This window comes from Tetrao urogallus, assembly GCF_951394365.1.
Source record: "Tetrao urogallus genome assembly, chromosome: 7".
Taxonomy (NCBI): Eukaryota; Metazoa; Chordata; class Aves; order Galliformes; family Phasianidae; genus Tetrao; species Tetrao urogallus.
Window position 1 is genome coordinate 46993639 of NC_136820.1, and position 23402 is coordinate 47017040.

The 23402-nt window shown below is 43.3% G+C and overlaps 1 protein-coding gene across 1 annotated transcript in view; it reads left to right on the forward strand.

Moving 5' to 3' along the window:
• PLCD1 (phospholipase C delta 1) overlaps positions 1–23402 on the forward strand; it is a gene marked incomplete at both ends in the record, with an annotated part of 38971 nt that overhangs the window by 11780 nt on the left and 3789 nt on the right. The window contains 10 exons of the mRNA XM_079538043.1: positions 2854–3082; positions 7437–7566; positions 11869–12097; positions 13116–13317; positions 14413–14557; positions 15545–15694; positions 20179–20346; positions 21790–21946; positions 22213–22329; positions 22879–23057. Of these exons, the coding sequence (XP_079394169.1) occupies positions 2854–3082; positions 7437–7566; positions 11869–12097; positions 13116–13317; positions 14413–14557; positions 15545–15694; positions 20179–20346; positions 21790–21946; positions 22213–22329; positions 22879–23057 (1706 nt within the window). The remainder of the gene's footprint in view (positions 1–2853; positions 3083–7436; positions 7567–11868; positions 12098–13115; positions 13318–14412; positions 14558–15544; positions 15695–20178; positions 20347–21789; positions 21947–22212; positions 22330–22878; positions 23058–23402) is intronic.

Sequence of the window (23402 nt, forward strand, 5' to 3'; positions counted from 1 at the left end):
CCTCTCCTGAAAAACGCTTCTCTGTCCCCCAGTTATTTCTTATTTCTCCTTGGTTTGGGACTGCTTAAAATAGTGTGCTCACGGCCCAGGAGCAGCTGATAATGCATTCATGCAGGCTAAGATTTTCCAAAAAAGAGATAACATTTGCAGATGGCTTGGGCTGACTCCTTTGGTTTTGGCTTTTATGTTGATAGACGAAAGCAGTACACAAGCCCAAACTGTGGAAAGCTTTAAAAAGTGTCCTCCCTGTTTGTTTGGGTTTTTTTTAACAGTTCCTGCATTGGTAGCTTCTCTTGGCTCTTGTGTGACTGCAGTAGGTACTGATCTTGTTCTTCAGGCTTCCTTGTACCTTTTCTGCATGAAAGAGCTTCATGCTCTTCATCATCCTCTCCCCAGTAATATACCCCATGGAGATTAAGGCAGCTCTTCCAGCTACAGGTTTTCAGTTTCTTTTCCCTCCCACACAGCTCTCTCTCTTTTTTTTTTTTTTTTTTTTCCAGTAGATTCACTTTGCCAGATAAAGGTTTCCAAAGAATACATTCTAAATTTCCAATATTTAACATCAGATTTTCTAGTCTTGGAAACACTAGATCATTGCCAACCCAAAGTTTAGGGATTGATTGCACTAGCAGACTAGCTAGCCAGTCTGAAAGGACAATAACTTTTATGAGCCAAGCAGTGGTGAGCAGTTGGCAGGTGATGAGGAACAACAGGATGATCCTTCCACTTGCACTGCCTTAACCAAGAGAGACCAGAAGTGGAGGAGGATCACCTACTTATGGATTGTCTGCATGGCACACATCTGCATTTGAGATGCTCAGTCTGAGCTGCTTTTTTGGTCTAGGATCCACTGTCGCCACGGATTAAAGCTTTGATTCATCTCACCCTAAAAAGTTTGTTTCTAGATGGGGCAAAATATTTGTGTTCCAAAAGTTTTTGGTTTTTTTCCCCATTAGGGGGAAAGGAGCCAAAGCTTTAGATATATTTTGACTGAATCCCACTGAACATGATAGCGTCCCTTACAATAAAGGTGTAAGATGTACTGTGCTACTGAAGGTACACTTCCTGTCATTTTCCTGATGATTCCTGTCATTTGCCTGTTAATGAGCAAATTCACCAGCAAGGCTCTCCACTAGCAACCCAGCTGCAAGAGAACTGAAGCACTCTTCTCTGAAGATTATTTTAGCACTCAAAACCATAAGCTTTCACTCAACAGTAAGTTGGCTAGATAATGTAATTCCACAGCAGCCCATCCCATCCCCTCCCATCTCATCCGAACACAACCCAACTTAACTCTTTCCTCCTCTGCCCTCTGTCTGATCCACTGTTGGCCTTTACCAAGTGATAATAATAGACCACACAAAGATAATTGCTTATCATCAGGAAGGAACATTGCCAGTTCTAGGAGGGGTCTCAAGGCATGTTCTGGCATGGAAACCAAGTCAGCGAAGTGTTACGGAAGACGTTGGACCACCCCAACACATGGTTGGAATTTAAAGCAAATGTCAAGTGTTGGTTTTGGACAGTCACGAATTTTTGAAGATTATGAATTTGTTTGTAAGTCTATGGTATTTTTCTTACCTCGTCAGCTGAGTATTGCTGTTTCTCCTTGAGGCTAAAAGGAGAATTTCAAATCCTAATGAGCATCTGATCAATTTTGTGTGGTCCCAGGCAGACATGCTATAACTGCACAGGATGGACACTGAGCTGTTTGTTTCTGCGGTGTTGACTTTGAGTGAACTGAGCACTGTGACAGTGAAAAGGCAGCAATTTAAATGAAGGTTCAGGTAAAAGGGATTTGGGGTGTAAGCTTTTTTTTTTTTCAGCTGAGTAGTGGCAATATTTTACATTCTCATACTACTTTTCAACAAAGCTCAAAGACAAGCGCAAACAAGATCAATCTCATACCTACATGGCAAAGGAAATAGATTTTACCCATAGTTAACGATTTGAGGTAGGAATCATTTTAAACCAACTTCTTTCAAATTCATTGAGAAGAGCAGTATAGGGTTGTCTCAGTTACTTCCTTTTGCTTCACATTGTGTCTTGAAGGTTTTGGGGGTGCACATGGTGAACCTGGTGTGACTTCAGGGCTCATCTGCATTACGTGATGGTCAGAGATGGGAATGGGGAGGAATAGGTTTGAAAGCCCATATTTTGCTTTCTTACAGCAAATAGGATCAAATTGACCTTTGGCAGAGGTGTGGATGGAGCATGGTTGACAGCAAACTGCCCTAAGTCTTTGGTCTTTTTCTCCCCAGATTATAATAGTGTGGCTGAGAAGAGTATATAGGATTTTAGGTGTTACCTTTTTATTTTCTGCAAATTGAAGAATGAACGTTTCAGTCCATGCCCTGCTTTTACTGAAGTCACTCCTCATTTTCCTTTGGACCTTTAGAATTCTTTGTTTCCAGCTCTGGAAGGAGAACAGCTGAAGGTTATTTGATAGATGGGGTGAGATCATGTTGGTCATGGTCCTAAGGTCTTTAGAGGCAAAGATAAGTCAGGGATGCTTCAAGGACTGGACCCAAAGTCTTAACAGTGACTGGTACCTCATCAACGTGATATCACAGTATGGCACCCCTGCAAATTCTGCTTCTTTGTTAAATACATGTGAAAAGAACAAAGAGTTTTGATTTGTTTTTATGTTTCTTGCACATTTTGCTGCTTTTGATCTGAGGTTTCTTTAGCATTGAATTTGTGGAAGCTGGAAAAAAATCAAGAGAATCCTCCAGCTGTGGGAGGGAGAGGTTGCAGAAAAAGGAAAAAGAGTAATTTCTTAAAATCCATCACTAGGCAGAGATAAGGGTGAGCGAACCCCTGCCGACAGCAAGCTCTGTTTTCTTTCCACAGTCTCTATTGAAGATATTCGGGATGTGAGGTCAGGCCATAAAACAGAAGGTATGGAAAAATACGCCAAGGATGTACCAGAGTATCGCTGCTTTTCCATCATTTTCAAAGACCAGCGGAAAAACCTGGACCTCATTGCAAGTTCAGAGGATGATGCCAACCACTGGGTCTGCGGCCTTGGGAAAATCATAGCCCACAGCAACTCCATGAACCAGAAACAGAAACTCCAACAGTATCCTTTGCCTTGTAAAGCGATTAATTGCGCACAAAGATGCACTTGTCTTTCTCTGTGGGTGGAGTTAGTCGTATAACCCAATTTTTTTACTACTGGCCCTGGACACTGAGTTTTCTCTCATCATTTTACTGATTTTGTACCTGGGCAAACTCCTTGGTGTTGTTTTGTTGTTTTTTTTTTCCTGTTCACAGTGATAGATGCAAGAGTGGATTCAGGCTTCACAGAGCTCCTTAAGCAATGAATTGCTCCCTTCAGGGTGCTCCAGATAAAACAACCATTATTTTTTGTGTTCTTCAGGGGTCTGTTTCACTTGCACTGCAGTTAACTCCAGGACAGGCACTTTTTGGCAAGGCATGAAAGGCCCATACTATTTATCATGTTTCGCAGTAATATAAGGCGAGGGAACTGATTCTTCTCTTCTGTCTGCCAAGTTTACTCCAGGGTAGCTCCACTCACTTGAGCGAAATTACCCCTTGTTTGCCTCAGCATGGGAGGAAGTTTTGCCTTGAAAGAGACTGCAGTTGCTTTAGGGACAGTTCAAGACAAGGAAGGGAAGGGGAAAGAAAGAAAGGGGAATGAAAAGAAAGGGAAGGGGGAAGAAAGGGAGGAAAAGAAAAGGAAAGGGAAAGAAAGGGAAGGGGTCAGTTGTATGAGGAGAATGAATTAATTAGAATGAGATCCTGGCTTTGCTCAATTCACAGGGAATTTTCCCCAGGGCTGAATTTCACTCAATAAATTAATTGCATCCATATGAAAACAGTCTATCTGTGGGTGTAGTTTTTGCTCGGTTTTCTGCAGTTCCTGTGTGTCTGAGGCCCTTACTGTAACATATGAACCTGCTGGCTGATTTCACCCTGATTTGACAGAGCAGTGGTGGTTGTGAAATATTAAGCTGCCTTAAGCTTCACAAAAACAGGCATCCAGCTATCAGAGAGGAAAACAGATAGCACTTGGCAGTGAGGGAAGGCTGTGTGAGCTTCATGCCTGGTTTGACATCAAAGAATCCGTGCAGACGAGGGGCGATGTAAAGTTGTCAGCAGGGGAAAATCACAAAGCTGGAGACTGAGCAGGCACCAGGGGGCCTTTCCCTCAGCCAAGGCTTCCTCTGTGTGGGCTCCCTGCTAGGTAATAATGTAGTGATGATGAGGGAAATGGCACAGAAATGCTGAGCTTTCATCAGGCTTTACTCTTCTGTGGATTCTCTGAAGTATGAAGTTGTGGCACTGAGGGACATGGTTTGTAGGTATGCTAAGGATGGGTTGTTGGTTAGGCTTGATGACCTTTGTGGTCTTTTCCAACCTCAGTGATTCTGAGTTTAGTAAGCACCTGCACCACCAGAGTGCAGCTCGTTTGAAGGAGTCAGATTCCACTAATTCTGATATGAGCATGATGGTGTTCATGGTGGCAGGGTCGCTTCCCAGACGAGTTGAAATCTTGAAGCTTCGCTGCTGTTGGAAATTTTAGACTCTGTTGGTTTTCCTTCTGAATGTGAAAGATGCTTCCACTCCATGGTATATGGGGAAAATCTGGGCCACAGAAACCTGTCCCTATTGCTGAAAAACTTCCCTGTAAGAAGAAATCAGATTGCTAAGGTGTGAGGGGGAAATAACAATAGCATTTGCAAGGGAAGAAAGCTGTAAATTTCCAGTGTGGAAAAGTACCTCTCTGACTCTGGAAAGCAGAATTGGAGCTAAATGGGGTTGGTAGGCAAGCCGTATTTCTGGAAGAGTAATTACTGTGTGGTCCTGGCTTCCAATCTGGGATTGTCTCAGGTCGTTTAACGTAACCTGGAATTACAGAACAGCATGATTTCTCATTTGAAATTTGATTATGTTTAATTAAAGCCTGAGATTTTAAATTTAGCCCATCTTCACTGGGTTTGCTTGGCAGTGTGGGTTTATTCACATCTTCCTTAAACCTCAGAAGTGTTCTCTGCATCTGTGAGCACAGAAGGGGAAGAGGCAGTGGAGAAGTGCTGCATCCCCTGCCTGTCCCCCATCCATCACTGCAGAACTGCTGTGCAGTGGATCTTTTCCACCCTTAGAAACCTTGCAAAGCGGATAAGGAATGAGTGAGATTTTGAAAACGAGTATTGAAAGCAAAGACTGTGATTGTTGCAGGTGGGGTTTGTTTGGCTTCCTTTAGAATGGAGGTGCCTGAATTTGTGTGTTATGTGTCCTTTCCAGTCCTATACACCTATAAGGTAAAACTTCTGCGTGCTTGAAGAGTATTTCTGATGTTCTTGCACATACAGTAGTGTTTTAGTAAGCCTCAGATTCAGCCCTCAACTAGTTGGCATAGGTTTTTTAGCAAATACTGCAGGTATGTGTGCACGGATGACTTTAGGCCAGAAAACACAGGGGGCTTTTCATTTGAGTGGTGCGGCACAGTCTGCTTCATTTCTGGGATTTGTATATGAGCTTTTCTTCTGGTTAGGAATAGCTTACCAGAAGTTCTGCAGCATTTCTTTTCAAGCACATTCTTGGGATGTCTGCCAGATCGTTTCAGTCATTCTTCTTTGGTTTCTCATAGAAAGCTGGTAGTCCTGAAGCTGGCAGATCCTTTAAAAACAAGAAGCAGCCTCTTTCTGGAGGCATACCAGAATGAGAACACTTCTTCCTTGTCCCCCCATGCCCAAATAGACGGAGGTGAGGTGAAAGGAAGACCCACAACCAGGACTGCAACATTGTGTTTGTATCAGATAAGAAGAATTTCCTAGAGTTGTGCATCCCTTCTGTCTGTTATTTTAGGAAGTCTGTGAAGGAGAGCTGGAGTGCACAGGTTGGGTGGGAATGGCTGGGAATGGTGCTGTTGGCACCATGTTGTCATATGCTAAGCAGATGCTCTTTGAGCACAGCTGGTGGGGTGGATGGTGTTGTGCTCTCAGCAGAACATCCCAGGAAGAGCTCACATAGGAGCTTCATGGTTCAAACTTGGTTTTCTGGGGAACTCTCCAAGCCAGAACCTGGTTCAGGGCCCTGGAATATCCTTGGGAGTCAGAGGAAATGTTACCTCTATTTTCATTTCCATGTGTATGAAAGAGGAATATTACCAGGCTAAGAGAGATGCAGTGTGAGGTCATTTAGCATATGCCAAGATTTTTAAAGACATAAAGCTCAATTTTCCAAGAGACAGACGGAACTACCAAACACTTTACACATATTTCCAAGTGTTTGGAAATATTTGAATGCAATGGTAGCTGTTGGTGAGTACCCTCTTTCAGAGTTATATCTACAGCCCCTATAGGCTGTCACTCATCACCTCATCTTGGAGATGATTTTGAAAGACCCGGATCAAATATTATGGCACTATGTGCCCCAGCTGGTGTTTGCTACTTCTGAAGTTTATTTTGCTAAAATCCATATTTATATCTTTTCTGGAATGAGTTTGGAGCAGTGCTTCCTATGCAAGCCATGAAAGGTTGGATTTATGGTGAACTAATTGTTATTTCAGTAATTTTTATGTAGAAAAATTGGTTATTCTTCTGGATGGCCTTTGTTATTTGATAGTTAGAGCAAGTTAGAGAGATACAGTTGGCTTGATGGAAAAAGTTATTTTTTAATTTGTTTTTTTTGTTTGTTTGTTTAAAACTCCAGGTTATCTCAACTACCTGACATTTTCCCGGGGGACAAAAAACCATGGCAGACCCAGTTCAAATTAACTGGTGTAACACTAAAAAAAGCTGATTTTTTTATGGTAATTGCTCCAGATCTGTAGATATACTGGAGTGAATATAAATGGAGCTCTTAGAATCACAGCCACAGTACAATACAGACATAGACACTGTGTGTTTTACAAGGGAAAGCCAAGACTGTAAAGATTGGATTGATTTCATTCACAACAAATTTCTTAAGACATCGAGGTAGAAATACCTGAAAAAATATAGAGGACTATTCATGTTTATTTCAGAGAATCCCTGTGAAGTGTTCAGCATGATACACTATCAAATTCTTAATGATCAGTTGCCCATACTTGGAGATCTTTTCATTCTCCTTTCTCCCATCTGGAGGATGCACTTTCTGCCACAAAAGAGAAATCAGGCTGTTTTGTGATGTGGCTGTGTCCAGGAACTCATGCAGGTTAAATAGAACTGATCTGGCCTTGGCCAGATGGTGACAAGCTTTTCCTGGGTCATGATTGCTTGTTCTACAGAGCGCTTTGCTTCTGCCGAAGCATCGCTTTGCCCTTTCAGAGCAGAAGGTGAGATGATGCAAGCTGTTCACGGGAGCATGCTGATTTACAGCAGCAGGGAGAAGTGGTTCAGAATCTTTACAAGAGGTTTGTCTGCTGTGTAGAGCTGTGGTATTTAGACCTCGCTGACCTGGAGAGGTTTCCTTACATCATCCTGCAGTTGGATTCACACCTGCCTGCGGAAAGCTGATAAGAACAAAGACAACAAGATGAGCTTTAAAGAACTCAAGAACTTCCTGAAAGAAGTGAACATTGAAGTTGATGACTATCATGCCAAGGCAATTTTCCAGGTAACGAGAGCAAGCAGATTAGTAGTGGCTGTTGGCTGAGGTCAAGGTCTCCCACTGCTATCAGCATTGGGTGGAGACCTAAGCTAAAGTGAAGATACTCCTAGTATCTTTTCTTGTACCAAGAAAGTACTCTTAGCTTGCAGTGCTCAGCAGTTCCCACCAACAACTGAGTTAGGATAGCACAGTGCTTTTGATGAAGCTCTGTTAAGGTGTTCTTTCTTTACTATTGAGACACAGTTTTACCTGGCCTCAGAAAAGGCAGAGCACAGACATGGATAATGTGAGAAAAAGGAAAAGCCAAAGTGCAAGTGCACTGTAAGTCTCAGGAATTTGGGGAGTTATGCATGCTGTAGCCATGTGTCAATGCCTAAGCCACCCAAATCAGTGTGGTGAGATTACAAACTCTGTACCATCTCAGAGCAGGTGGGTTTCCACTGACCTGTGTAAACAATGATAAAGTGTGAATTGGGGATGAAAAACAAAATGATGAAAGATATGTAACATTACACCTTCACTTGGGCCAGCGTGGTTGCTCTGATAGGCCAAAGCACATTCAATCCACTTGAATGTGCCCTTCTCATTTCTCTAGATCCAGCTATCTGGCTCAGCCTATCAGAAGATAGGGATGAAAATTTCTCTGCTGTTCTTAGTGTCTCTAAACAAGCCTTCTTCCTGAGATGAGAAAAAAACGCCTGGGTAAATTCCAAACTTCTGTCTTATCTGAAGCAGGATTTGAATTAATGGTGGGCAGTTTCAGAAATGTTTTTTCCTGATTAGTGGTAAACATGTGGGTGGTTGCAGGTACAGGCTGTATTCCTCCTGCTCCTTCCTGTAAGCAGATAAGGCCGGAGGTTGGCAAGGTCTCACTAGGACCTTTCCCCAAAGGAGGAACAAGTTTCCTAATCCTTGGTTTATGGAGCTGTCTGTCTCTTTGGTAACTCTGCAGGATCCCAGGTTGGATGGGGCCCTGGGCAGCCTGATCTAGTGGCTGACAACTTTGCCCATGACAGGGAGTTGGAGCTTGCTGATCTTTAAGGTCTCTTCCAACCTAAGCCATCCTATGATATGGAGGAAGGTTCTCAGCAGATCTTGAAGAATTTCACCTTGCAAAATGGGCAAGATATACAGCCCAGTGTAGCTGGCATATTCTATGGTTTGTTCTCTACTTGGGAAGACCATGGAAGAATAGCAAAAAGTCTGGAATTCCTCTGGTTGAGTTAGATATCTCCCACTGCAGGCACTTATGCTGGAAGTAGTCACCAGCACTTAACATTCCCTTTGCAATTGACGTTCATCAAACCAATGTTGTAGACCAGGGTGTGATTCATCTCACCCTAAATACACCTCACCTCATACACATCTTCTAACATCAAAGGTCTGAATCAGATGTGGCAGCAGTTAGAAGGGAGCAGCAGGATTGGAAACTTACCAAAGTTCAATTCTCTTTCTGCTTGAGGACTCCAAGCAGTAACTAAGCCCTCATTCATCCTATACAAATGTAGGCAGCTAGTCAGAAGTACACTTATTAGACCTGTAATTGGTCTAAGCTTCCTGTATAGCCAGGGGAAAGAGAAGATGTTAATTAACCCTCTGAATTAACCTCCAAAAGGTTAATTCATATCTCTTGTGTGGTGAATTGCCTTTAAGAAGAGTCTGTCTCACTCTGTTTGACCACTGAATCCTTAAGCAATTATGTTTTCATTTTACATTTCCCTTAAACTTAGATGGAACACGAGACGTTACAGCATATTAAAATGGTGATCTTTTCTGTCTTAGTGAGTTTTGCTCCGTTTAGTCATGGGAAGGAAGGGCAACCAAGAGATTTAAGGGAGAGCTACAGGGCATGTTCTTACATTATTCTTGCTTTTTGCCACGTAACTGTGTCGACATCTAGATTTTAGACACATCTAAGTGAGACATATGCTATGCAGCCAGAAACTCTGCAAAGCTCCTGTAATTGCTCACTTCATTCCAGTGCATCTGAAAGCTTCTGTCTCTCTGTGGCAAACTGAAGTTCATTCAGGAATCATTGTTCATGATCCATACAAATGAGCTCAATCACAGCTTTTTGAATTGAAAATCTAATTTGGAGCTCTTGTAGCCCAAGCAGAAGGAGCTCAGTTTTACACTGTGTATCTGATCCATCCTAGAATATAACTGTGATGCCAATGCTCTTGTACTTTGTTCATTACAGCCTTTACTGGCAACTAATGAACAAACTTACTGAGATACATTAGCTATAATGACTTCCTAGGAGTCACATCATTATTTTCCATGTGGTGTGTTAAAGAACATCTATCATTTACAGCATCCCTGCAGTCTCCATCAGTTTCCTTCCTTCTACTCCTTTTTTCAGCTGCTAAATATCACGCTCAACTTAGCTTGAGATCTGCCAAAGCCACAGCACATGGAAGGCAGCAAGGAAAAGATAGTTCCAGAACAGCTCAAACTCATTTTCAAAGTGTCTGTAATATTGAACATTTCATAGATTGTTCTATCCCTGAGATGAGCCCATAGCTTTTAGCCAACAGATTCGGAAATCAGAACAAGTTGAACTTTTTCCTCTTGATGCACTTTGTGAAACGCAACATGTCACGATCATTTTGCCTGGTTTTATATGCGTGCCTTAAGCTGCTAGTGAAAGACTCTGGAGGAGGTACTGTGTGAGGACAAACAGTCTGTTATTATCATCTTGCTTGGACAACTGCCAAAGCCGCTATGGCCATCGCTGGGTTCATTGGAAGGGTTAGGCTGAGATTAGCATGGCGATTAGTTAAACTGAGATGTGCATTTTGCTCATAAAACCTGGGTCAATAGCTCTATCTCTGTGAGAGATCAAAGATCTATAGCAATTAAATTCCTCTGGTTTGACCAGTTGCTGTATTTCAGCTACATCCTGGTATCTGGTAGCAAGTTGTTCATTTCAAGGGTGAAATGAAATGCACAGCAACCTCTTCTGTGTGGTCTGGAGCACATGCTGCATGCCCAGTTCAGATCTGAAGGAGAGAAAATTTTAGGCCAAAAACCAAATAAGGCAACCACGTCCTGCAGGCACTTCATATGCTGTTGGAGATTTGTCATCCATGGCAAAAGTTTGATTTTTCAGATGTGAGTGAAATGTAAGATGCGAGTGGGCTGTCCTGCCAGTGCTGGGGGTCTGTTTGCTTGCTGCAGACATTGGGAGAAAGGGAATCATCATAATTACAAGGCATTAACTGGATGTGGTTTGACTGCTGCAATTTGCTGACAAGAACACTTTGAAGTAATATAACATTCCCTGCCATGATTCCCCTGAGATCAGCTCCTGCTTTCCATTCCAGCTTGTTTTGCTCAGCTGTATTTACTGCAGAGGTTTACAAACCAGAGATAACAAAAATAATAGTTGCTCGCCTCTCTATGAGGATTTCTGCTAGGAATAATCAACAAAATTCCTATCAGAATTTGCCACGGGAAAAAGAAAATTCTGATGAAAAATTGGACTTGGGAATATTTATTGCTGGAAAAGGTATTGTCCTGTGTGCAGATGCTAGCTGGCACATCTTAAACTGCTCGTCAGCCACGTTCTTGGCTGTGGTGCCCTGTTAGAGCTGTGACTGAGTAGAGAAGTTAAAACCATTGGGAAGCATGGAGGCATGAGGAATTTGTATTGCAGCTCCTTGAGAAGCTGATACCCAATTTGCAGTTTTGTGGGGGTTTTGCAACTTGTTTTTTTGGAGAAGAATGGGAAATTTCCACAGATAGAAGATCAATTATTTTTTTTCCATACCTAAACAAGCACATGTTTAGAGGGATTTTCTTTAAAGTCAGTTTTGTACCGTCATCGCAAGCAGTCCTGCTAACTGGCCTCAATTGTCTCTTGAGGTTTGGACCCGCTAGGATCAAGGGAAAGGTCTTTCCACTTTACCTACCAGATTTTACATCAGATGCATTAGTTGTTTTTGTATAGCGCTCCACCCCTTGAGATCAAGAGGTTTGTTTCTCTTGACCCTTGATTTTTGCTTGGATTGTAAGGATCCTTCCTTTTAATGCATGGTTTGCATAGCATGTAGTGCAGTGGAGCTCAGGGCCATTCCTGGTGCTCTTCAACATACTGATAATATGAATAAATAATGATAATAATTGTAACCATTATGTGACTAGTGGCCTTATTAATGAGAACCATTCACCGTGCTTCTCATTTGCTGGCCAGTAACTGTTTCCAATTATTTTGTGTTCTGCGTTGTGTAGCCCTGGTGCAGATTACGGCTGGCATATGCCAGAAGGAAAGAAGGTTTTCACTCCTTCTCCCCTCTACGTTTACAGTACTGTGACAAGTCCAAAACAGAGGCTCTGGAGGATGATGAGATAGAGGAATTTTACAAGATACTGACAGAGAGAAAGGAAATAGACAAAATCTTCCAGAAGTACTCAGATGCAGAAGGGCTCATGTCCTGCCAGAACCTGGTGAGGTTCCTCTATGAGACACAGCAAGAAGAAGATGCTGTTGTTGCTGCCCCTCCCTTGATTCAGAGATACGAGCCCAGTGAACGAGGTAAGTTGGGAACCCTGCTTGGTTTGGGTTAAAATCTTACTATCTTGATGAACTCTGAATTGCTTTGCTATTGCTTGCTTCTACAGCCCTGCTGTGTTGTTTTGTCTTTGAAACCATTTCTAAACCAGCAGTCTTTTAGGGGAACACCAGCAGCTTGAGAAAAGAAGGGGAAATGAGAACCTGGGAAATATTTACGTTCATATTTGGCTTAGGTGCTATGAGCAGCCAGAATAGGGGTTGTCCTAGAGTTGGTTAGAGAGCAGTGGCATTCCTGTAGGAAAAGCTCTGATGGCTTATTCAGGTATCAGTCATCACCTACCTTGCAATGTGGCAATGTTTCTGTTCTTCAAAACGGAGAAAGAGATAAATGTTTTTGTACGTGAGCACGTGAAAACCCATGGGGTGATGAGATCTCTGAGTAGGTAGGCAAGGAGGTGAGAACTGTTCAGGAAAGCAGTCACGTAACTGTTGTTCTGCTCAGAAATTAAGGAATCACTGACTTGGGCATTTTGGAGGACGTGTTCAAGAAATCAGTGCAAGATCGTAGGCTCTCTGCACTGTCCTAGTAGAGCTTCAGGAGAGGGATAATGCTTTGCAGATGTTAGATTTGAGGGCTGGATTGATATCTAGCTCAGTCCCTCAAGATAGGGAGACGTCAATTATCATCTGACAATTTCTGTGTTGGTATGAGAGAGACTTGAAGTGCTTACATGGAGATTTTTGTACCGTAGATCTCTAGAAGCAGGTGAGGTAAATGTTGCGTTCAGCACTTTTTAGGTCTTATCAAGGACAGTAAATGCCAAAAAGTTCTGCTTGTGAAGAGGTTTTTAAAATACTTTCAGACAGATGAAGCTATCGCTGTCTTCTGAACAGCGTAAATCTCTCTGCTAGCTGAGTGCCTAGGGAGCATGTTTTACTTTGAGACCATCAGGGATCAGCAGGCACCATGGTGAAGACGACACCACAGCTTGGCTGTGTCAAATTTTAAGCATGGGGTTTCTGTCTATTCGTCTGGCAGCCAAGAAGCGTAACGCCATGACCAAAGATGGTTTCCTGATGTACTTGCTGTCTGACGATGGGAATATATTCAACGCCTCCCACCGTAAAGTTTACCAGGACATGAATCAACCTCTCAGTCACTACTTTGTATCATCCTCACACAATACCTACCTTATGGATGACCAGCTTACAGGCCCTAGCAGCACAGAAGCCTACATCAGGTAATGTGTGTGTGTGTGTGTGTGTGTTTATGTGAGAATGTGTTTAAGTACCTGTGAGATGTTGGTTTGTTTTCCTTATAGAAGACATGAGGTGCTTAAGTCATCTTACAGGACATCTATATTGCTAGATGCAAGAGAGCCAAGAGGCAACCTCTCATCCTCAGACTTGGAAACAGCGACTAAAATAAAACAGTGACTATCTCAAGTCCCAAGCTTAAGGGAGCAGAGAATGAAATCTGGCACAGGTTACTGAAAGTAGCTATTTGAATTCCCCTTACAGTATTTTAAAATCATGGAATTACCTTCTGTCTTTAAAAAAAAAAAAAAAAAAAAAAATCTGCTATTCTTACTGCAGTGATTTAAAGGACTTGTGTTACCTGAAATGTATTGGGAGTTGCATAAAAGAGGCAAGATCACCTCCAAGGAAGTTAAGTCTTTCATAAAAAAACTTTGGTTTGAAAGTAAATGAAAATAGTTGTATGGATATGTGGAAGGAGTTTCAAATGGGAATTCAGTCTGTGGATTCAATTTGGGAAACTGGCGCCCTGCAGTCTCCGCAGATGTAATTAATGACAGCTTGGAGGATTCATCCCTCAGATCTTACGAGGTCTTATCAGATCTAGGTGAAGAACACACATCATCCAGGCTTCAAGATCTGGCTTCTGTAGCTGACTTTCTTTCTTCCAGTACATTTCTTCTCTTCACCATCTTTGGGAAGAGACTTGGGACACAAATATGAATGTCCTTTCTCACCTAACACTGTATCTCCTTCTTCAGATAGCCCTTGGCATTGAAAGCTTGGGCTTTCAATGACCTCTTTTCTCAGATTCCACCTTGCCTTCCTTGTTCAGCCTTCAGCTCTGTTGCCCCTGAGCTCTCCTGATTCCATCCTTTCTCCATCTGCTTTCCTGTTTTACCAAGCTCTCCTTTCTACCTTGATCCCTGAACTACCCATCAACCTTCCCAGGCAATACCTGTGACTGATTCACTTTCTGCCTTGAACCCTGAACTTCCTATCTGTCTTCCCAGGCAATACCTGTGCCTGATCCTGAGGAGCAGGTTTAAAACCCAACCAGGTCCCTTCTTTGTTTCCAGAGCCCTCACCAAAGGTTGCCGCTGTGTGGAGTTGGACTGCTGGGATGGCCCTAACTCGGAACCTATCATTTATCATGGCTACACTCTCACCTCCAAGATCCTCTTCTGTGATGTCATTAAGGCTATCAAGAACTATGCTTTCAAAGTAAGGATTGGGAATCCTGACACTCGCTAAGATTTCTCCTACTATACTGATAGCAGATCTCTGCTCTCCCAGCGGAGAGCTTAAAATGGAATACTTCACCTTAACTTTTCCATGGGTAGAAGATATGTGCTTCTGTTTTCTAGAAACAGTTTCTGCTTTCTGAACAGATCCATTCCTGGAAGTTTCTGGTCAGGCAGGGCACGGCCTTGGGATAAGTTTAAGTCTGTGCTAGCACAGCTAGATATTGGACCCCCCTGCAATTAAAATAATGCCCAATTTCTTGAACATATGTGGTAGGAAAGAAAACCCTTGATTTACTTGGCTTTGATGCCTCAAGGTCTGTCCTTACATTGGAGGAACTGTATCTGTGTGTATTGGAGGGACTGATGCAAAGAACTTCTACTCTGCTTTAAAAGGAACAAGCAGGTCAGGATTCTTATGTGGCAGTGCTAAGCTAGCAGCCTTTAAAATCCTTGGGTGTACTTTCTGCTATTTTCCTTCAATGCACTTGACTTGAGAACCAATACCAAGATTTCTTCGGGGCTATAAAGCAGTGACAGTGGCAATGCCTTCTGTACACAAAATATCTAGGGTGCTACAAAGAACCAGATCAGGCCTATGTGTGAATGCAGGAAGGATTCAGGTCAGTTAAGGATCTGAGCAAGCCTCCTTTCCCAGTCTTCTCCTGACTTAGGAAGGTTCTCTGACAATGGTGCAAGTGGAGAATGGAGGCACGGGGAGCTTCACAAACTGCCCCACTAAAGGAATACTGATCCAGCCTGCTGCCCTGTGCGTGGGATCATCATTTCTGCAAGGCATCAGCATAGATCTGAGCAGCAAGTGCACAGCTGAATTTGTCCATTTTTTTTACTCCCTGCTGCTGATGCACTCATTTCCAGAGAAAACAACAATGGAGTTTATATCAACTGCTTTAGGATGGTAAAATTTCAGAGTTCAGTTATGATGGATGTTACTGTCTTGTCCTAGACTTCACCATACCCTGTCATCATCTCCCTGGAGAACCACTGCAGCCTCGATCAGCAGAAGGTCATGGCTCGGCACATGACAACCATTCTGCAGGACATGCTCCTGGTCGCCCCGATTGATGGAAGCAAATCCCAGTTCCCCTCCCCAGAGGTGAGCAAGGCCACTCCTAGCACTTTCTGCCCTCTGAAGGTGGGACAGGAGAGGTCTGTTCTTGCTGGATGCTAACTGGGGAACCAGTGGGAATTACACGTGCTGACACATAGAGCTTACCTAGGGGCAATGGTAGAATAAGAAACAGGAATAGTTGTTAGAAATACCCTGTGCACATCAAACTTCAAAATGAACTGCTTTTTGTTTGTTGTGTAAGGACTCAGAGGAGATATCCCTGAGGAACTAAGGACATTTCTGGTCTATTTACTGAAGCATGGCGGCATCCTTCATCCCACAAGGAAGGAATGCAAGGGAGCTGAGTCCTGAGGATCTGTCTTGTGTCTGTTCCCACACCCCGAAACTGAATATGGCCAATCCTCTGAAACATAGAGAGGTTGCTGTGGAAACCCAGGCTGTTGATGAGAAAGTCATGAGGGCTGAAAGGACAATATAATTATTTGTCCCTTGAAACCCGAGGGGAAAAGCAGCACAAGTGGCCTAAAACTGAGTCAAGTGTGAGATATCCTTCCACTGAGAATGGCCTGGGCTGGCATGGCGGTGTGGAAGGGCTTATGGAAGAGTCCTTGGAAGACAGGGGAAGGTGGGAGGTTGCCTGGAGGACAGGTTCCACTGTGATTCCTAAGAATTATGGCAGCCGTGAGGCAGTGAGCTGAGCTTGGACCCTGCAGGGAGAAGGAGAGACACAGCCCTCATAGTGTACCACTGCAAGAATATCTGGTAATTAGGAGGAAAAAAAAAAAAAAAAAAAAAAAAAAAAAAAAAAGGGAAATGGAATCTTCGTATGAAAAAAAAACAAAACAATTTGTTTCCAAAAAAAAGAAGCCAAAACGTTCATCTGTTTCCACCCTTTGTGTCTGTGTTTTCTTTCTTTCTTCGCTCCTGAGCACTTTTCAGAACCAGACCGTTGTGTGAGTAGCTGCTGTTCCCTTTATATCGCATTTCGTTGCTAAAGAAATCATTTGCCATGAGTTGGAGAAGGGCTAGCCAGGGCTGGAAGGAGCTTGTGGGTAGGATAAAGCTGACAGCAGGGGAGGAAAGGGGGGGAAATGAGCCACCCCAAATATCTTGGGCTTGGTTGGACTCAATGATCTTGAAGGTCTTTTCCAACCTGAGCAATTCTATGATTCTATCTACTCTGCTTTTTCTCCCTCTCTCTTTTTCTCATTTCCTTTTCTGACTTTCCCCTTTCTTGGGAATGTTGTGCCTCACTTGATAGAATGCCTGGCGCAGAAGGAAGCTGATCCGGGTTGGTCCCTCGGCACTAGTGCAATAAATTGGGATGAATCATCATTTTTAATGCTGCTGCTTCAGCGAGACCTTTGCACTGGCACAGACAAGTGGCCTCCATTTCAGAAGTGACTCTTCCCCGGTGAGGTTACACCCAGCATGGAGGCAGGTCTCTGCAGGCTCTTAACTGAGTTGGAAAATCAGCGTTTTCGGTGTTATGTGCTGGCTTGTTATTTATCCTCAGTGTAGGATGGGGAAAGCTGCTGACAGCTTTTCAAAAACACCGCCTTGTGACCAGGGGGTGATATAAAGAAAGAAAAGTGAAACACCAAGGAAGGAAATGTGTGATTTGTGCATAAGGGGATGACCCCAGCTTCCCAGAGATGTTTTTTCCCATTCCTGTGCTTGTCTGACCTCCTGCTCTGCTTGCCCAGGTGGACACGTGGCCCTCGCTGGAACAGAAAAGCCCAGATCTACCTTTACTGAATGGATTTGGGATGATCTGCTCCAGTGGAGGGACTGATCCATTTAGCTTAAAGGGAGACAAAATACCAATGTAGTAACACATATCCTTTCTCTTCTATTACTTTTCCTCTGTTTTCCTGCCATGTGAACTAGAACAGTGTGTTTGTGGAAAACACATTGAAGCCGAAGCACTAAGAACAAAAAAACAGCAGAAACCCCTTAGATTTTCCACTTCCTTGTGAAGCTGGCATGGGGAAGCCAGAGAAAGTGTAATATATTTTTTCTTAGAAAAAAATACAGGATTCACCACTGGGAGGAGATCTGAAAGGCTGTAAATAAAAGCAGGCAGAGCAGAATAAGTTAGCAGGACAACATCAGTAATTAAAGGAAGATAACACAGTTTGTAGTCACACTACCAATGCACAGTACAACCCTGGGCAAGCATCTCATTCATCAGGTTCCATTTAGGAATGGAGTCTTGGGCTACAAAAAGTGCCCAAATACTTCTGTCAAGCTTCTCTCTTTAGGTCCTGATCATGAATTAAAGGCGTATAGGATAGAAAGCCAAAAGCCACAAAAAAGTTCCAGGAAAGCTTCAGGTCAGTGCCAGGGCTGTAGGGAAGAGGTGCTCCAATCTTTGCTGCTGATTGCTTACTGCAGGCCTTTCTGCTTAATTCCTGATCTGCACAGGGTTCTGCTGGTGTTCTTTCCTCCTGTTTGTGCATATCAACTAGAAACGATGCAAAAACCCATCCTTATGATGAGACTAAACCAGATGCTGAATGTTAATTCAGCATACCAGGCATATTCCAGACCCCTCCAGCTTTTTGGTGTTGGACACCCTTCACTATGGGAATGGTTTTGGGCTGAATTTATTAGCCTTACTGGGTGACCCTTTGGACCATGAGCACCCCAGTGCAGTGATTGGGGCTCTGCAATCCCACAAACAACATCTGTCCCATGGATTGCACCCACTGCTGGGCCCAGTGCCCCATTCAATGTCACCTTGAGCCATGCAGTTCAGCAAACACATCCAGGATAGCAGCAGCAAGGCAAGGCTCAGCACAACTGACCTGAGATTTCTCCCTGGGTAATGTGTTTCTTTTTTTTTTTTTTGAGACTCTTTTCATCCTTTGATGCTGCTTGTTGTAAAAACCTGCAGTATCTCAGCTCAGCTGTCTGACAGACATCTGCAAATGGAGCAGTGCTTTGAGTTGGTGCATCAGGTCTGCACATCTCCTCCTGAAAGTGAACGTGTTAATCCTCACAGCTTCTCTGACATCTGATAGGTATCTTCATCCTGAGAGCAGAATGCAGTGTGGCAGTTAGCCTTTGTGTATCCGTGTACTTGAGCACATCACTTTGGCCTGCTTATGAACTAGTTAATATAATCAGGGCAGTTGGAGGTGTAGTCCACCTCCTCCCAGACAGTTGTCTGATCACACCCTAGGGGTGTTAGTTTTCTCTGTTGACTCTAAAGGAGGTGTCGAAGGCACAGAAAGTTTGTTGAGGTGGCTCCTGTTAATGTGCCAACACCACTGAGTTAAACATTGGAAATCAAACCTAGTAATGGCTATCAGGTCAGTAATAGAGTCAAGAAGCTTTCAGGTAAAATAAATGCATCTGTGCAAACCTTTTGAACTACTCTGCTTGTTACGGCTTTGCTCCTGATAAAATGAACGGTGCTTTCATTTAAGACAGGTGCCCTTTCCCAGATCACAGACTCCAAAGGGACCAAAGCCATGTATCAGAATCATTGCAAATACAGAGATGAGCTTGCTTTGATGTGCAGCAGAAAAGGTGAGAAAGCAGTGGAGCTGCACTTCTGGAAATCTAAGACAATATGGTTTACAAGAGTGCATAAGGAAGTAAAAGAGTTGCATCAGTTCCACTGTGCTATGTATTCTCAGTGCACTCCAGCATGCTTGTAGCTTTTCCTTCTTTCTTACTTGTGTTCCTCTTTGGGCTTGCCATAGGCGACTGGAATAACTTTATGGTCTACTTGTTAAGTATTTATGGAGCATTTCAGCTAATACTTCTTCCTAAGACAAGGAATCTACTCAACAGAGCCGAACTGATGAGCTTAATGTCCTTCCCCTCAGGCTAGAAATACTTAATATCACATGAAGGGGAACAAATTCAAATGGAGCAAATGCATGTATGTATGTGTCTGCGTCAGCTTATTTAAAACCTTGGTAAAGTAGATAAGCACCCAAATTTTGGACTTTGCTTCTTAATATCCAGCACACTCCTCCCAGCTGCCTTTGTCCAGCTTTTGAGTGACATAGTAAGTTCCTTGGAGTAAACAGATCATTTGTGGTAGCTGAAGAAAAATGTTCTTGGCTACTGCCTTATGTGCCAGCGTCAAATTTCAGCTCAAATCAAGTTTCATCCACAGCTTAGCCAGTCAGTGAGGAGCTGGGCTGGTCTCCACAGAGACACTATCAATTTGCTTGCACCCACAAGAGGGGAATAGTGTTACTTTAAAAAAGATTTTTGGTTTTGCACGGTCCTGTCATTTGAGAGCAGAGGGGTTTGTTGCTTTTGGTGGAAGAGGCAGATATAGGATGTTGCTGAAAGAAGAGAGGACACATTATACAGAGTTATATTGGCTAAATCTGAGGTTGTGTTTTTCTGGTATAAGCAGCACCCTCCAGAGCCAGCAGTACCAAACACATCCATGTGGCAACAGATCTCCCACTGGCTTCACTGAAAGGAGCAAGGCCAGGGGACAAACTGCTAATCACCTTTGCCTGCTTTTCCTTGTGCAGCAACTGAAAGGGAAGATCCTTGTGAAAGGCAAGAAGCTGAGCAGACAGGAAGACCCCACTGGGACAAATGGGAACAACAACCTGGAGGCTGAGGATGTCTCTGATGAAGATGAAGCAGCTGAAATGGAAGATGAATCTGTGAAGACAGAGGTGCAGCAGAAAGGGAAGGTAAGTAAAAGAAGTGGCTGAATCCCTAAAAGGGTTAGACCTGCAGAGGCAGGAGAGCTATGAGATAAAGTAGATCTTTGCCTACTGTGAAGGCTTGGAAATCCTGCATCAGGAAGTCTAATCTTGTTAGCAATCCCATGTCTCATGCTGGCAGACCACTTTCTAGATGGGCTTTGTGACGTGACTGGGAAAAAAAATAGCAATTGAAATATATTTCTAATATGCTCTCAGCTAAGCACAAGTATGGAGATCTTGCAAGGCCATCCAACTATGCTGGTTTTCTTTCCTCTCTAAAAAGAAGCTGAAGGACCCAGCAGCTGGGAGAGCCGTTTAGCGTAGTGTCAGGGCTGCCCAGGGGGTGGTGAAGTCACCATCCCTGGAGGTGTTCAGGAAGTGTTTGCATGTTGTACAGAGAGACATGGTTTAGTGGGAAATATTGGTGACGGGTGAACGGTTGGACCGGATGATCTTAGAGGTCTTTTCCAACCTTGGTGATTCCATGATGCTGTGGTTTATGGATGCAATGGATCAGTACATGTTCAGTCCACTTCCATCTGACTTCCAGATATCTGTTTCTCATGAGTCCATCATCACCTTGTTAGTTACTGGGGGCTGATGGTTTTCTGGTAACATTTTGGGATGTGCCTACACCCTCGCTGGCCATTTTTTGATGACCTTGTGCAGCAGAAAGAACTATGGGAAGAGGTGTCAGTTTACCAATGGGGTGACTGTTTTGGGAGGAAGAAGGTTTACCACCACATCAGTATTTTGCTCCCTATTGTGAGGGCATTCATTTTTTTTTCAGACTGCAGGTCACTGTGAAGGCCATATTCCTTATGGATCAGGTTCATAGATGACATAAATTAATTCAGTCCCACCGATGACAAAATTCATTGATACTGCCTCGGAATATAGTCTGATATATGCTTTCCTTTGCTGTTTGTTTACTGTTTGAGGGTTTTATTTCTTTTTCTAATCCATAGTCAACAGCATGTATAATTTTGAAGACTGCAATTTTGTTTTCTTGCATTTGGTGGGAGCTGATGATACTTGTGATCAAGGCTGTGGAGTAGTTGGCACTAAAGCATTGTGAGAACTTCCTAGTTCAAGATAAAAAAAGCCAAAGGTCTGAGGCACAAGGAAGGCTCATTCAGGAAGTCAGTGATATCTGTGGACAGGCCAGTGGCTGGTGAAATGTGCCCATACTGTTGCCTATGTAGGTAACAGCAGAGTTGTTATTCTGCATGATGGTCTGAGAGGAGGGATTAGCCCTCTCTGTGCAGGGTAAGGGACACAGCAAGGGCAGTCTGCCTCTTTAACACCCTGTATCTGCATGGGGTTGCCATTGGGTGCTGATGGTGGGTATCCTTTCCATCTGTGGTTGATGATGCAGAGCAGACCCAGGGTTTGTAGAGAAAACACAGTTCTTCCTTCTTTTTTTAGAGTGACACCCTCAAACTGGCCAAAGAGCTATCAGACACAGTTGTCTACTGCAAGAGTGTTCATTTCAATGGCTTTGAAGACCCCAGCCACCCTCGAGCTTTCCATGAGATGTCATCGTTCACAGAGAGCAAAGCTCTGAAACTAGCTCAGGAGTCTGGTATGTATGTTCTGCCTTGGCAAAAGGCCATCCTATGTCCCAGTCCTCCATAAAGTGACAGCTACTGGTGATTAAACATGAAGCACCCCAAAGCCATAGGTCACAGGCTGTTAACAGGAAGGGTATTTTCTGCAGGCAGTTTGCACTCAGCCAGACTAGACAGAGAAGCACTATATACAGCAGTATCAAGAAAAAGTAGCCCCCATCACTGGAAAGAATTTTCTTCTTCTTCTTCTTATTATTATTATTGTTATTATTTTCTGTAGGAAACAGTTTTATTCTTCATAACATCAGGCACCTGAGCCGAATATACCCTGCAGGCTGGAGGACAGATTCTTCCAACTACAATCCTGTTGACTTGTGGAACGTCGGCTGCCAGATTGGTGGGTGCAACAGGGAACTTGGAGAGGGTTAAGCTGGCCGTGTTAGTCATGACTTGGCCACAGTGGGGCTTTAGCTGAGGTAGATGTTCAATTCCAGGCCAATTACAGGCAGAGAGGCTCAGTGACTACTGGAAGAGATGAGTTCTTGCAACTGCTAGGAGAACTTTTCCTGCACTTTAAGTAGGCAGAGAAACAACTTGAGAAGGATTTGTGGCTTTGCTTTAATTAATGGGTTTATCTAGAGGATTGTTGTTCAATCAGATGACAAAAAATTCAATGCAGGACGTCTCTTGACCAATTTTTCAACTCTCCTGCAGTAGGCAGGAGGATGACTGAGATGGCCATAATGGCTTCTCCTGCTTCTAATGTCTCTGAATGGAAGAAATCCTCAGGGCAAGCAGACTGTGAGGGGCAGAGCTTATCAGTGCTCTATGAAGCATGGAAAAGTCAATGTTTATGTCCATGAAGTGCAATTTCATGTGCATAGAGTTGGTAGAAAAAGACTCCTATTGATTTATCTGAAAGTGACTGAGCTTATTTATGTTGCAGTTGCCCTAAATTTCCAGACAGGAGGCACAGAAATGGATGTCTACCAGGGCCGGTTCCAGGACAATGGGTTTTCTGGGTATGTCTTAAAGCCGGAATTCCTCCGGGATGAGCAAACCAAATTCAATCCAAAATCCATCACAGAAGGAACATGGGGGACAAAGAAGAAGCTTCTACTTAAAGTAAGAATAGAAGTCAGAAAATTTTCTCAGTAGTATGCATTTTGGGGGTTGTAGGTTGTACCTTTTCCTTTTTCTGGTCCCACATGGACAATGTTATCCTAACTACTTATTTTCTACTGTGTGTATTTTTCTCAGTCCTGCATGGACTCTCATTTTCCAAGCACATGTGTAATGTTTGGCATCAAGAGAGGTAACTGACAGCATTTACTACAGATGAACGTACAGTCATGTTAGACACATCAACATTCACCATTGTTGTTTCCATGTATCACCCAATCATGCTGGGGAGAGATAGAGAAGTTGCCTTTCTGACTGACAACATTTCATTAGATGCTTTAGATCATT